Here is a 12124-nt window from a genome sequence, read left to right as displayed (position 1 = left end):
CTGTGCTGAGATTCGGCGTGTGCTAAAAATACTGACAAGAATGTTTATAGCTGACGTTTGGACTCACCTGGGGAGACCAGACCGAGCCGGAGGGGTAGGGTGAAAGGTGTCCGCAGGCCCTGACCTGCCTCCGTTGTGGCCTCCGAGCTGAAGCCGGGCGCGGAGCCTCCAGCACCTCCCGGCTTTTGGAGAAGCTGCAGCGGACGGGAACTTACCCTGCCAGCAGCGGAGGGATTTGTAGGCCGACCCCAAGTTTGGTTTTATGAATATTATTTCTTACTGTGTTAGTGGCTTTGCCTACTGAGTCAGTACTGGTACTGGTCAATATTCTCACTGTGTGCAGTGGGGGTTTGCTGGTTTTTGCCTGCCTCTCTCCACAGTTACCACATCTGTAAAAACCTCTCCCTGGCATGGAAAATGTCATGCTTTTGGCTAACGTGCCTGCTTCCGTCGGAGTAATCCTCGCCCCCTGACGTACGTTATCACCTATAAAACACTTGCGTCATGTTGGGAAAGGTGAAAGACCCGAGTCCAGCCCGGCGGCGTCGCCCCGATAAGCCGAGCCGGCAGCGGGCGAAGCCGGACGCGCGGTTCCGTGAGCGGGGAGGCCAGAGGCTGCCTGGAGCGGGGCCAGCGGGAGCCTCCTTCGGCAAACGCCGCGCGGAGCTGCCCAGCCCAGCAGGACGCCGGGGCCCTGCGGCTGGCGAGCGGTGACTCTGCGGAACGAGATTCGCTTTCCTTTTCCCGAACGTGATGCGGGTGCCAGTCAGCCGAGACACCAATTCTACCTTCGCTTTTTTGTTGGCTTTTTTCTCGTTTGTTTTTCCCCAAGTCCCTTCGTGACTCAGAGAATAATTAGGGTATTGTTAAATCCTACGGCACAGGGCAGGATCCGATAGTTAAATCCTCCTGCTGAATTGCCTCTCCAGCTGGCTTCCTACCAAAGGAAAGCCTGGTTTAAGAGCAAGTTTGTTCAGCTGAAACAGGATATTTAAGTAGCAGAGCTTGGAATGGTTGAACTTCTGCCCGGCGGGGCTGCCCGGCGGATGTCCTTTTAACCAGTGCGGCTTCCTAGAGTTCTTAACCTTCATCTTGTCTCGCAGACGACGTGCTGCTGTTAGGCCTGTGCTCTGTAGGTGGGTGAGGGTGAAGAAGGGGACTCGTGCTGGGCTCGTGCCTGGCGTATCTCGGTCTCTGACATCCATCCTGGCTGAGCGGCAGACGTAGCTGCTTTCCCTTCCTGTTTTGAGAGGATTTGCTCCTCTGGGCTGGAGATGATCGCGTAACCCCAACTGGGGAATCCTGGCGGTCCTTAACGTCCTGAACGCTTTGCTGTCTGCTGACGGGGAAAGCACCGCATCAGCAAAATGAACCCCGAGCCTCCGTGAGCGGCGCGGGCGAGTTCGGTTCCAGCGCCGCGTGCCGAGGTGGATGCGGAGCGGGGTTTGCGGCTTCCCGCTGCCGAGATCGCCGCTGCGTGCCCCGCGCTGCCGACGGCCCTCACTTCCTCGTGGCAGAGCTGCCAGGCGCGCTTCCAGCCGCCCGCGGTTGAGCTCGATTGACTGATGGAGGTCGCTGTGCTTCAGCCCCGAGGAGAACCGACCCCGAAGCCCCCAGCGTGCTGGTGCAAACAGCTGCTGTCTTTTCCGAACAGTCAGCGTCTTGCAGGCCCCGCGCGGCCGAGAGCATCTCTGCCGACGGTTGGGTCGCAGCCGCGTGTTCAATTCTGTTTCATCTTCAGCAGCCACCGGTTTGCCCGCTTCCCCCTTTTTCCCTTGCGCGCTCAGACGTCCCTGCGTCAAGCCCAGCCCTGCTGGCAGGGGCTGCGCGGCGTCTCCCCCCGGCACGGAGCCGCCGAGGGAGGCCGGCGTGTTGCTGAAGGCATCCGGCAGAAGGAAGCCGGTTCGTCTGGGGAGCCGCCGTGCAGGACGGCGGAGCGGTGGGGTCTCGGCCGGGTCGCTCATCGCACGAACCTCAGGCAAAGCCACTTGACCTCCGTTTCTCAGCCAGCCCAGCTGTAAAATTGGGTAAAGGACTCCAGCTGAGCTCTGCTGAGTAAATTAAATTACAGCGAGACGCAAGCTATGATCTGTGCCAAGGTGCGTGCGTGTGTGCCCGGAAAAAGCCCCCAAAATGGCCCAGTATAGAGCGGGTGCTGGCTCTGCGGGAGCCGGGCGTGCGCCGGTGTGCGGAGGGAGGAGGCGTTGGGCCGAGGCGCAGCCCAGCTCCGCGGCACGGGAGCCGCAAGGCTGTTCCTGCGCTGGGATGAATTGAGACGGCCGCAGTCAGACCCGCGTCGCCCCGAGCTCCGGGGGGGTCCGGCCGCCGCCGTGGCTCTGGGCAGAAGGCAGCGGGGGGCTCTCCCTCCGCCCTGCCTGTCGGTGCTGCCGAGCCGGGTTGAGCCGCGCCGGGGGCGGCTGGAACGAAGGTGAAGTCTGATTAGCGTAGCTGCTGACACGCGCCGCTGTGTTTGCGCGGTTGGGCTGGGGGTGCGTGACCCGGATCAGGCCCCCGCTGTGCTGCGAGCAGAAACAATTCCTGCCCTGGAAAGGCAGATGGACAGGGCGATAAATCAACAGAAGAAGCCAAATGTCAAAGCTGCTGTTCAGAGGGAATTGTTTAAATTGATCTTGCCTCAGCCCTCTCTGACACGCAGAGGAGCGGGAGCGGCGGTTTGAGTTTGCATTTCAGATGCTCTGTGGTTTCCCTTTCCCATGGTCGCTAAAATAAATATTCTTCCCGTTTTCAAGCAGACCTTTCTGGCGGAGAAAGCGTGCGGGTGGTGTGGAAGGGCTGACCCTGCGCGCTGCCGATCCCTCTCTGAGTACCACTTCGTGGCTGCGCTGCAAGCATCCTGCAGCCGCCGCGCCGGAGGAAGACTCCGCTTTTATATTTAGAAACTGAAACGAGCCCTATTAATAGGCACGGAGCGCGCTCGGGCCGCGGGGCTGCGGACCTCGCAGGCGTAGCTTGGAGGGAAGCACAAAAGCAGCGACTGCAGGGAGGGCGTCTGCAAGGGTGTGGATTCCTCATGGCAAAGAGCAGAGCTGCGACCAGTACCTGCCCCTGTCCGGACTGGGAGGACTGGTGTTCCCTCTGTAGGCAGAGTTATTCAATGTGCACAGCTCCGGGGGCAAGAGCTCCGTCTGCGCAGCCTGCGAGCAGCGGCCGCGGGAGCTCCCGGGTGGCTCTGCCTGCCCGGGGGGTGCTCGGTAGCCTCGATTTGCTAAAATTTGGCCGGCCGGGAGCTGGGCGGCTCTGCTTGCGTAAAGGCTCTGCCACCGTGGTGCCCGGGGGCTCTGCGGTCTCATGGCAACAGGCACGCTTGAGCCCACGCTCCGCTGTGACCCACTCGGGTGCTGCCTCCGTGGCCAAACCCCCTCGGAGCGTCGGAGACTGCCAGGCTGTGGCTCCGGCGCTGGGCGGGAGGACGTGTCCTCGCGCCTGCTGCGCCGCGGGGAGGGTGCGCGCGCTCTCGTGGGGGTCCGTGGCTCCCGAGAAGCGCCGCAGACCACCAGCATTCGGGTTCTGGTTCAGTGTGCTGGTCCGGTTGGCTCAAACCAGCGGCCGAGGGCGCGAGCGGAGCCGCGCGGTGGGCTGCCTTCGCACCGCGGCACCCCAGCGGCTGGCTGGGAGGGGACGGGTGCCCGAACGCCCGCAGTCCTGCTGTCGTGGCTCCTCGTCTCGCCCCGCTGCTCGTTAGGTTTGTGTCGTGAGCGACTCGTTAAAACATTGCGGCCCGGTTTTCGTTGGTGATAAAGTCCAGCGGAGCGCAGCTTCCCCCAGCAGCCGCTCCCTTGCCACGGTGGCTCCGGCTCTGTCGGAGTGAGGTGACCACGCACCCGGCGGGTTGTCGGGATCGCTGCGCTCCGCGCTGACCCGAGCCCTGAGCAAGTTCAGGGCCGGCGAAGCGTGGAGGCGAAGCCTGGACGCGTCTCCTCGGCTTCCAGAACAAAAGCCGGGCTGGCCACCGGCCTCCTGCCGCCCTCTGCCGGTCCCTGCCCCGGGGCCTCCCGCCGCCGCTCTTCGCCGGGATTTCGTCCTCCTCCTCTTTGCTCAGCGCTAAACCTCTTCCCTTTTTTTGTATTTTTATTCCCCCCCCCCCCTTCCAGCCTCATGGATCGCGAGGTGGCGTTGCTGGCCGAGATGGACAAAGTGAAAGCAGAAGCAAGTAAGGCTCCGTCTCCCTGCCAGCCCGTGCCCACCCGAGGAGCCGTCTCGGAAGAGATACCCCCCCCCCGCCCCCAGCAGATTTCTGCGGTTTTACCTCCCGTTTCCTAAACACGCGCCTCTGTACCCAAACGAAACGCGCCCCGTAGCTCACGCTGACACGCGTGTAGCGACGCGGTGATGCGTGCTGCAGGCACGGCCGACAGCAGCCATCCTCTTCGAGGCCGCTGCTCTGCCCTCGCGTTAGAGGCTGGGACGTGAACCCCCCTCATCCACGGGAGGCCGTTCCCGACCGTCTCAGCGTTCCCGGGGAGCTGGAAAGGGCTTTCCCAGCTCGCCTGGTGTGGGGGGAGCGATCCGCAGGGACACCGGCCACGCCGAGCCCCGCGGTTGAGGCAGGCAGCCTGGGGAGAGCGGCAGAGCCGGCTGCGGGCCGTGCCCCGCGCCGAGCCGGCTTCCAGCTCCGGTTCAGCCTCCGCATCCGGAGGTGGGGAGCGGCACGGAGCTCTCGGGGGGCTCGGGGTGCCTGCTGCTTAGCAGCGAGGTGCTGTGCGCCGCGGCGGGGGTGGTCTGACAGGGGGTGTGCTGCTTCGGCGTTGCGGCTGCCTGAGCCGTGCTCTGTTTGGCAGTGGAGATCCTGGTCGGCCGGCAGAAGAAGGCGGAGGCGCTGAAGAAGCTGACGGACGTGGCCGTGCGCATGTCGGAGGAGCAGCTGGTCGAGCTCCGAGCCGACATCAAGGTGAGCTTTTCCCTCCGCTCCCGGCTAACCCAGCCCGCTCCCGAGCTCGCCCGCGCGCGGTGGTGCAGCCCGGGGCGGCTGCTCGAAGGAGACGAGTCGCCGGCCCGCGCAGCGGCCACGGGGTTGATTTCTCTGGCGTGCAGAGCAGCTGGGGCTTGCACCCCCCACTAACTCCCCAGGCCCAAGCCCTTCGTTCTGCTCGTTTGTCTCGTGATTTTTACTGGTTTTCTGGAGCGCTGGGCTGGCCGCCTGCTGACGCCACGCCGTCCTCTTGCGATTGATTCCCTGGTCCGTCCCCTCTTCGTCCCACTCCCGTCTGCCGGCCTCGGCGCGGTTTGTGTTGGCGGCGTTAGCTCTAGCAGAAAGCTTGCGCTGGGACGGCTTCGGCTGCTGCAGCTTCCCGCGCTGGGTGAGGCGATCAGTCCCCGCCATTCTCGGCGGTGGTTCGCTGTGTTGCAGCCACCTGGGTTTCCCACGCTGCCGCACGCAATTCGGCGTTGTCTCCAGGTCTTCCCCGGCGTCGGTAGCGCTCGAATTCGCCGCCGGTGCCCGCAGCGGGACACGGGACACCGGGATTTACAACACTCGGTTTGTACCGCGCTGACTTCTGGCAGCTGCTGGTCCAGACGGGAGCCCCGGCACGCGCGGCCCAGCCGTTGTGCACCGGCAGAGAGCGGGGGACGCGGCGAGGCCGCGGTTTTGTGCTCGGAGCAGTCGTGAAAACCTCCCGCGGCGGTGGGCTGCCCCCCGCCTCCCCCCCTAGAGCGGCAGCGCCGGCCCCCTGCGCGCCGCTGCCTTCCATATTGCGTGAAACGCGTCTGCGCTCCGGCGCGCCGGCTCCTGCCGCGGGGGCTCAGCGCGAAGCTGCAGCAATTAAATCCCAGTCGGAAAAGTCAAGCTGCTCAGCCCCGCGGCAGGATGAGTGCGGCTGAGCAGCCCTGCGAGCGGCCGGGGAGCTGGGCTGTGCTGGGCAGAGTGGAGCCGCTGGTGGGCTGTTACCGTACGGCGCGGCTGCCGGAGCCTGGGGACGGCTGGGAATGGGCGGAAAAGCCGGGTTTTCTGTTCCCGTCAGTCGTCGTAGCCGTCCGCCCTCTCGCCAGGATCCCCTTCCAGCAGCACCCAGCTCGGATCGCGGTTCCTAGGGGAATATATAGGGGACCTAATATATGCTTACAGCTATCTGCAGGGTGGGGGTCAGGAGGACGGGGCCAGACTCTTTCCAGTGGTGCCCAGCGACAGGACAAGGGGCAACGGGCACAAACTGGAGCAGAGGAAGCTCCAGCTGAACCCGAGGAAGAACTTCTTCCCTCTGAGGGTGACGGAGCCCTGGCCCAGGCTGCCCAGGGAGGCTGTGGAGTCTCCTTCTCTGGAGATATTCCAGCCCCGCCTGGCCGCGGTGCTGTGCCCCCTGCTCTGGGTGACCCTGCTTGGGCAGGGGGTTGGGTGGGGGGATCCCCAGGGGTCCCTTCCGACCCCGACCATGCTGGGATTCTGTGATTCCTGGGCCGAAAGGGGAGGCGTTCGCCTCCGTTTCTGGGCCTGTGCTCGGACTGAATTAACCTGCGCGTTGTTTTGCCTTTGCCGTGCAGCACTTCGTGAGCGAACGGAAGTACGACGAGGACCTGGGCCGGGTGGCGCGGTTCACGTGCGACCTCGACACGCTGAAGAAGAGCATCGCCGCCTTCGGCCAAGGTGAGCCGGCCGGCAGCCGGGCAGGAGCCGCGGCGTCGGTCGTCCCTGCCGTCACCAGAACCCTTCACGTGGGCCCCAGAGCGCGGTAGCGGCGGCGCGGGGAGCGCGCTGTGGTGGGCGTTCTGCTGCCTCTGGGCAGGGGCGAGCGGAGCCAGCCCCCCCCGTGCTGCTGCGCCCACCCCTCCCTCGGCGGGGGGCTCTGCCTGGTCCCGTCGCTGCCGAGCGCTGGTCCCGGTTCGCTGAGCCCTGGGCTGTTCACGGGACCAGGAGCAGCCGCTTCGTCCCCACGCGCCCGGGGCTGCGGCCGCGAGCCGCCTCCACCCACAGGGGCCGGCGGGCGCATGGGGGGCCCCCGCCCGCAGAACCCCCACCTTGGGCTGTTTCTCTTCCAGTTTCCCACCCAAAGAACAGCTACTCCTTGCGATCGCGGTGCGGCGCGGCCGCGTCCCTGAGCGGTGCCAGCGCGACCTCCGCGACCTCCAGCCCTGCCTGTGCCTCGGCCTCCGCCGCGAGCCTTACGGCGGCCAGCAAGAAGCCTTCGGCCTCGGTGGACGCGGCCGTGGGCAGCGCCGGCGGCCACGCTCCGCAGCCAGCGCGAGAGGTAACCGCACCACGGCGCGGCACCGGCACGGCGCTGTGGGGAGCGGGGGGCCATGTCCCTCCCTGCTGGGCGGCAGCGGGGTCCGGGGCACCCGAAGGCGGCAGAGCACGGCCTTGCCGCGGTGGTCTTGGGTGTCCCGTTACCCCCGGGACGGGGCGCGGGGGGCTGCGGCGGCGGAGCTGCCTCTCCCGCCCCCATGCTCACTTGCCCCCTCCTCTCTTTCAGCCTCCGCAGGGACCCAGGCGAGCGGCACCCCAGGGCCAGCGGCACACCGGCCCCCCGGCCCCCGGGCGCCGTGCCCCCCGCAGCCGCCGCAGCACCGGGCCAGGGCCGAGCTCAGTGGTGACAGCAGCCGCGGGCAGCCCCGACCCGACTCCGGCCACCAGCCCCAGCGGGCCCGGAGCCCCGGCACAGCCTGGCCGGCCGGGACCCCCGCCCCGCAGCGCCCAGGGGAAGGGGCTGCCGCAGCGGCGGCCCAGGGCCGGGCGCCAGGAGGGCGCGAGCACCTGAGGCCGCGGTTCCGCCCGGAGCCCAGCGAGGAACGTTTACACGCCGCGGTTTTCGTGCCATTCTTTTCTTTCTTTCTCTCTTCGCTGCCTCCCCCCCTGCCCCATCTCCCCCCGCCCGCGCTGTGCCCTCGGCGGGGGCTCGGGCCTCCCCGTCCCGCAGCCCCTCGCCCTGCTCCGTGCCGCAGCCCCCTTCGCTCTGCACCCCCGGCCCCCCTGACCCAGCCCTCCTGCGGGCAGCGAGGCTGAGGAGTGGGGGGCCAGGGGGGCTGCGGGGGGCTGGCAGGGGTCTGTCTGCTCCCCGCGGGGCTGGGGCCCTGCACCCCTCACCCCCCCGCACTGGGCTCTAGCGGGGGCATTGCTTTCTTTGATTCACGGCCCCTTCTTGCCCCCCCCCCCCCCCCCCCCACGGCTCCAGCCCCCCCTGCCCCCCTAAATTAAACTCACAGCAATAGCAGCGAGCGCAGCGCAGCCGCGGGGCCGCCGGCGGGGCGGGGGGCAGGGGTGGGATCGCTTTTTGTGCCTTGCTGCCACCAGCAACTCCGGCGCTCGCCCGGGGGGGGTCCCCGGCTTCGCTGCCCCCCCCCCCACCTCCCCGCACCCCCCCTCGGCCGGGGATTTCTCTTTCCCTCTCTTTAAACTTTGCCCGCGTCGGTTCAACGAACGGAATAAAGGAAACGCAGCTCTGCCTTTTCCAAACGCCGCTGTTCGCTGCCAAAGGGATTCAGCGCCCCAGTGCTGCCCCCCCCACCCCCCCGGCTCCCGGGGGGGGGGGCCCCCTCCTGCCCCCCCCCCCCCCCCCCCCCCCCCCCCGCTGGCCCCAGCTGCGGGATGGGGCTGGGGGGCCGGGTGCCGTGCTCGGGTGTCCCCCGGGGCAGGAGAAGCCCAGGGCCCTGGGGAGGGGGTGGAGGGGGCCATGGGGGCCCCAGAGCCAAACCGGGGGGGGTGGGGGTGGGGGGGGGGCACGCGCCTGAGCAGCCCCCGCCCTCGTCACTGCTGCGCCAGCTTGGCCGCCTCCGCCTTGATGAGGGCGATCAGGTCCTGGTTGATGAGGAAGACGAAGCGGAGGCTGGCGATCTGCAGGGGGGGCAGAGGGTGAGCAGGGTGGGACCCCCAGGACCCCCCCGGCCCCCCCCCCCCCCGCGGCCGGGCTCACCTCCACCACTGAGTTGTTGTTCAGCTTCCATTTGTTGCCGCCGAGCACGGGGCGCCCGTCAATGTAGATGGGGCGCCGGCCCTCGTTAGCGATGAAGAAATCCCCGTTGTTCTTCAGCTTGATGACGCCTGGCAGGGGGACATGGGGTGAGGGGGGGGAGGGGCGCGGCCCCCCCAGGTCCAGAGCCCCCCCCCGCCCCCCACCCCTACCCTGCTTGCGGGAGATCTTCCAAGCCGGTCCCTCCAGCGCCAGGTCCACGTCGATCTGGTTGTCTTTCGTGGCTCTGCCCAGCGTGATCTGGGCAGGGGGGGGGAAGCATTGGGGGGCTGTGGGGAGGCCGGGGGGGGGGGCCCCGGGGAGTGGGGGTCTCCCCGGGGGAGGGGGGAGGGGGGCACACGCCCTGCACTCACCTCGCGCGAGCGCATCAAGTACCGCACCATGCGGCCCCGCAGCACGGCCAGCGTCTGGCTGTCGAAGTCCGGGGAGCTCATGCCTGCGGGGAGGAGGGGGCGTGGGGTGGGGGGGACGGACAGACGGCTGGGGGGGGACGGACAGAGGGCCGGGGGGCATGGCCAGAGGGCCAGACAGAGGGCCGGGGGGCATAGACAGAGGGCCGGAGGGGGATGGACAGATGGCCAGGGGGCACGGCCAGAGGGCCAGGAGGGATGGACAGACGGCTGGGGGGCGTGGGCAGAGGGCTGGAAGGATGGACAGATGCCTGGGGGGGACAGACAGACGGCCCCCGGCTCCCAGCGCTCACCGGTGATGCTGTCCACCAGCACCTGCCACTTGTGCAGCTCCTGCTCCAGCTGCCGGATCTCCCGCTTCTGGCGCCGGTCGGCCACGGTCAGCTCTGGAGAGGGGGAGGGGGGCGCTGGGGAGGGGCCCATCCCCCACCCTGGGGGGGTTCCGGGGGGGTCCTGGGCCCCCCCCCCCCATTCGGGCTGCCCGGAGGAGAGCGCGCTGGACTCACCGTGCTCCAGCACCTCATCCCGCACGTCCCTGCGGAGAGAAGAGGCAGGGTGAGACGGAGCTCCCCCACGCACCCCCTCAGGCCCCTGTGCCCCCCTGCACGCCCCCCCGCGCCCCCCCCAGCCCCCCGCGCCCCCCCAGCGCCTCACTTCAGCTTGCTGTCGTCAAGCATCTCCTCGGCGTCCGAGAAGTTCAGCACTTGGTCCCCCTTGGGCAGCGGCTGCACTGGAAGGAGCAAGAGGAGAGGGCGTGAGGGGCTGGGGGGGGTCGGGGGCAGACAGGGGGCGCTGGGGGGGGGCCAGGGGGTGGCAGGGGCCCCCCCGGCCTCACCGGTCTGGTCGTCCAGCAGGTAGTACTGCTTCATCAGCTGCCAGTGCAGCTGCAGGGCCTTGGCGCTGCGAGAGGGGTAGAAGACGTCGGGGTGCTTGTGGAGCAGCTCCTGGAAGGTGTCGAGCGTGGGCTGGCTGCTCTGGGGGGAAGAGGGGACACGTGGCACCGGGGACTCCCCTGAGAGCCCGCGGCCCCCCGCCCGCGGCCCCCCGCCCGCTCCCAGCGCTTACCGATCCCACCCTGGTCAGCAGCTGCTCCTCGGCTTTGCTGAAGAGCACTTTGCTCTGGATGGCGGCGATGGCCTCGGGGTGCAGCTGCCGCATGGCCTGGCAGGCCAGCCTGCGGGGTGGGGGGGGGACACGCTCTGTGAGAGCCCCCCCAGCCCCCTCCCCGGCCCGGCTCGGCCCCCCTGGCCCCGCCCCGCGCTCACTTGGAGATGATGGGGTCGTAGAGCAGCGCGTACCACCGCTCCTGGATCTCCCGCAGGTTGAAGCGGCAGCTGAACTTCACGCCCAAGTGCACCGAGGTCAGGTCGTTGGTCTGGAAAAGCCCCCCCCCGGGTGAGGGGACAGTGCCAGGGGGGCTGCCCCAGAGCACAGCGCTGCACCCCCCACCCCCGGCAGCCCCCTGCAGCCCCGGACCTGCAGCACGGCGTTGATGAGCAGGAGGTCGTCGGCGGGTTTCCAGCGGCCCAGGTCCTTCGTCACCTGCAGCGGCTGTTTGCTCTTCTTCATCCGCTTGGCCAGGCCGGGGGTCGGCACCGGGCTGGGCGCGACGGGCGCGGACACGGCCTTGGAGACCTGGGTGGGCAGGGATGGGCGCTCGGGGTCGCTCCGAGCCCTCCGGACCCCCGGCTGGGCAGCGCCCCCGCCCCCAACTCCTCACCTTCTTCTTCTCGCTGGAGGAAGGCTCGCTGCCAGAGCAGCGCCCGGGCTCGACCCCGCCGGCGCCCTTGGCGCGGCTGGAGGACTTGGCGAGGCTGCTCTCTACCAGCTCATCGTCGAACTTCTTCCGCTTGATGAACCTGGAGGCAGCGAGGCGGCTCCGAGTGGCGGTGAGCCCCCTGCCAGCCCCCCCGGGCAGCCTCAGCCCCCCGCCAGCCCCCCCGGGCAGCCTCAGCCCCCCGCCCCACCGTACCGAGAGGAGCTGCGGCGCTTGGGGACGGCGCCTGAGGCCTGGGCCGAGCCCCGCTTCTGCCCCGCCAGCGACTCCTCGTCCTCGGAGCGGCTCGTCGCGCCCGACGCCATCAGTCCGGAGAGCAGCACGTCTGCGGGCGGAGGAGATGGGGGTCCCCGGCTGTGTCGTCCCCTCCCCCCCGAAGCTCACCCGCGGCCTCCGGGCCCCCCGCTGCAGCCGGGCCCAGGGGGCTCGGGGGAAGGGGGCACCGGGAACGCGGGGACACGGGCAGGGACAAAAGGGACACGGGGGAGAGGAAGGCGGCGTGGGGATGGGAGGGCGCGGGGGGGGGACCTCGGGGCACCGGGGTTAGGTGAGGGGTCCGGGGAGGGGATGGGGGCCTGGGGAGGCCGCAGGCCCTACCGGGGCCCCCCGGCCCAACCCCCCCGGCCCGGGGAGGACCCGGCTCCGCCCCCCGCCGCCCCCCCCGTGCTGCCGGTGCCGCCGCCGCGGCCTCACCATCCCCGGGAGCGGAGGCTGCAGCCGCTCCGCCACGGCGTCCGCCCGGGCTCCTCCATGGACGGCGCCGCTTCCGGGTGTCCACCGGAAGCTCTGTTGACGTCATCATCCGGCGCGCCGAAGCCGCGGAGGGCGCCGCCATCATCCAGGCTCCGCCCGGCTTCAGCGGCCCCGCGCCATCTTAGCTCAGGGCGCCGCCATCTTGGCTAAGTGCAGGGCCTCGCCCGCTCCGTTCTGCGCCGCCGGTACCGGGGGGCCGGGGGGCGGCTGGGCCCCACCCGGGCAGCGACGGGGACGAGCCGCGTTATCCGGCAGCGCGGGCT

General features: G+C 69.0%; 2 protein-coding genes across 4 annotated transcripts in view; one reads left to right on the top strand and one right to left on the bottom strand.

Moving 5' to 3' along the window:
• Nucleotides 1–7801, top strand: part of SPATS2 (spermatogenesis associated serine rich 2) — a 29259-nt gene extending 21458 nt beyond the window's left edge. For all 3 annotated transcript variants that reach the window (XM_075445628.1, XM_075445626.1, XM_075445627.1), the window contains exons 9-13: nucleotides 4113–4171; nucleotides 4800–4909; nucleotides 6499–6601; nucleotides 6994–7202; nucleotides 7428–7801. In XM_075445628.1, coding sequence (XP_075301743.1) covers nucleotides 4113–4171; nucleotides 4800–4909; nucleotides 6499–6601; nucleotides 6994–7202; nucleotides 7428–7712 — 766 coding nt within the window. In that variant the 3' untranslated portion in view covers nucleotides 7713–7801. The remainder of the gene's footprint in view (nucleotides 1–4112; nucleotides 4172–4799; nucleotides 4910–6498; nucleotides 6602–6993; nucleotides 7203–7427) is intronic.
• A 593-nt stretch (nucleotides 7802–8394) lies between these two features.
• On the bottom strand, nucleotides 8395–11958 carry MCRS1 (microspherule protein 1). Its single transcript, XM_075445629.1, has 14 exons — nucleotides 11802–11958; nucleotides 11304–11433; nucleotides 11052–11190; nucleotides 10808–10966; nucleotides 10597–10706; nucleotides 10397–10505; nucleotides 10167–10305; nucleotides 9986–10061; nucleotides 9838–9866; nucleotides 9625–9717; nucleotides 9275–9357; nucleotides 9074–9161; nucleotides 8865–8992; nucleotides 8395–8785 (listed from the first exon to the last, which is right to left on the bottom strand). The coding sequence occupies exons 1-14, from the start codon at nucleotides 11944–11946 to the stop codon at nucleotides 8699–8701; spliced, it is 1515 nt and encodes a 504-aa protein (XP_075301744.1). The 5' UTR covers nucleotides 11947–11958; the 3' UTR covers nucleotides 8395–8698.
• Nucleotides 11959–12124: the final 166 nt, after the last annotated feature.

Source organism: Opisthocomus hoazin, chromosome 32 (genome assembly GCF_030867145.1).
Source record: "Opisthocomus hoazin isolate bOpiHoa1 chromosome 32, bOpiHoa1.hap1, whole genome shotgun sequence".
NCBI classification, from domain to species: Eukaryota; Metazoa; Chordata; class Aves; order Opisthocomiformes; family Opisthocomidae; genus Opisthocomus; species Opisthocomus hoazin.
The sequence above is the reverse complement of the archived record's forward strand: the minus strand, read 5'-3'. Positions and strand labels throughout refer to the sequence as shown.

Excerpts from the sequence above, each read along its gene's own strand:
- MCRS1 (XM_075445629.1), bottom strand. The coding sequence starts at position 11,946 with ATGATGGCGGCGCCCTCCGCGGCTTCGGCGCGCCGGATGATGACGTCA. Across the intron at positions 11,191-11,303 it reads AAGCGCCGCAGCTCCTCTCG|GTTCATCAAGCGGAAGAAGT; the intron begins GTACGGTGGGGC and ends CGCTGCCTCCAG. Across the intron at positions 9,358-9,624 it reads GCTGGTGGACAGCATCACCG|GCATGAGCTCCCCGGACTTC; the intron begins GTGAGCGCTGGG and ends TCCTCCCCGCAG.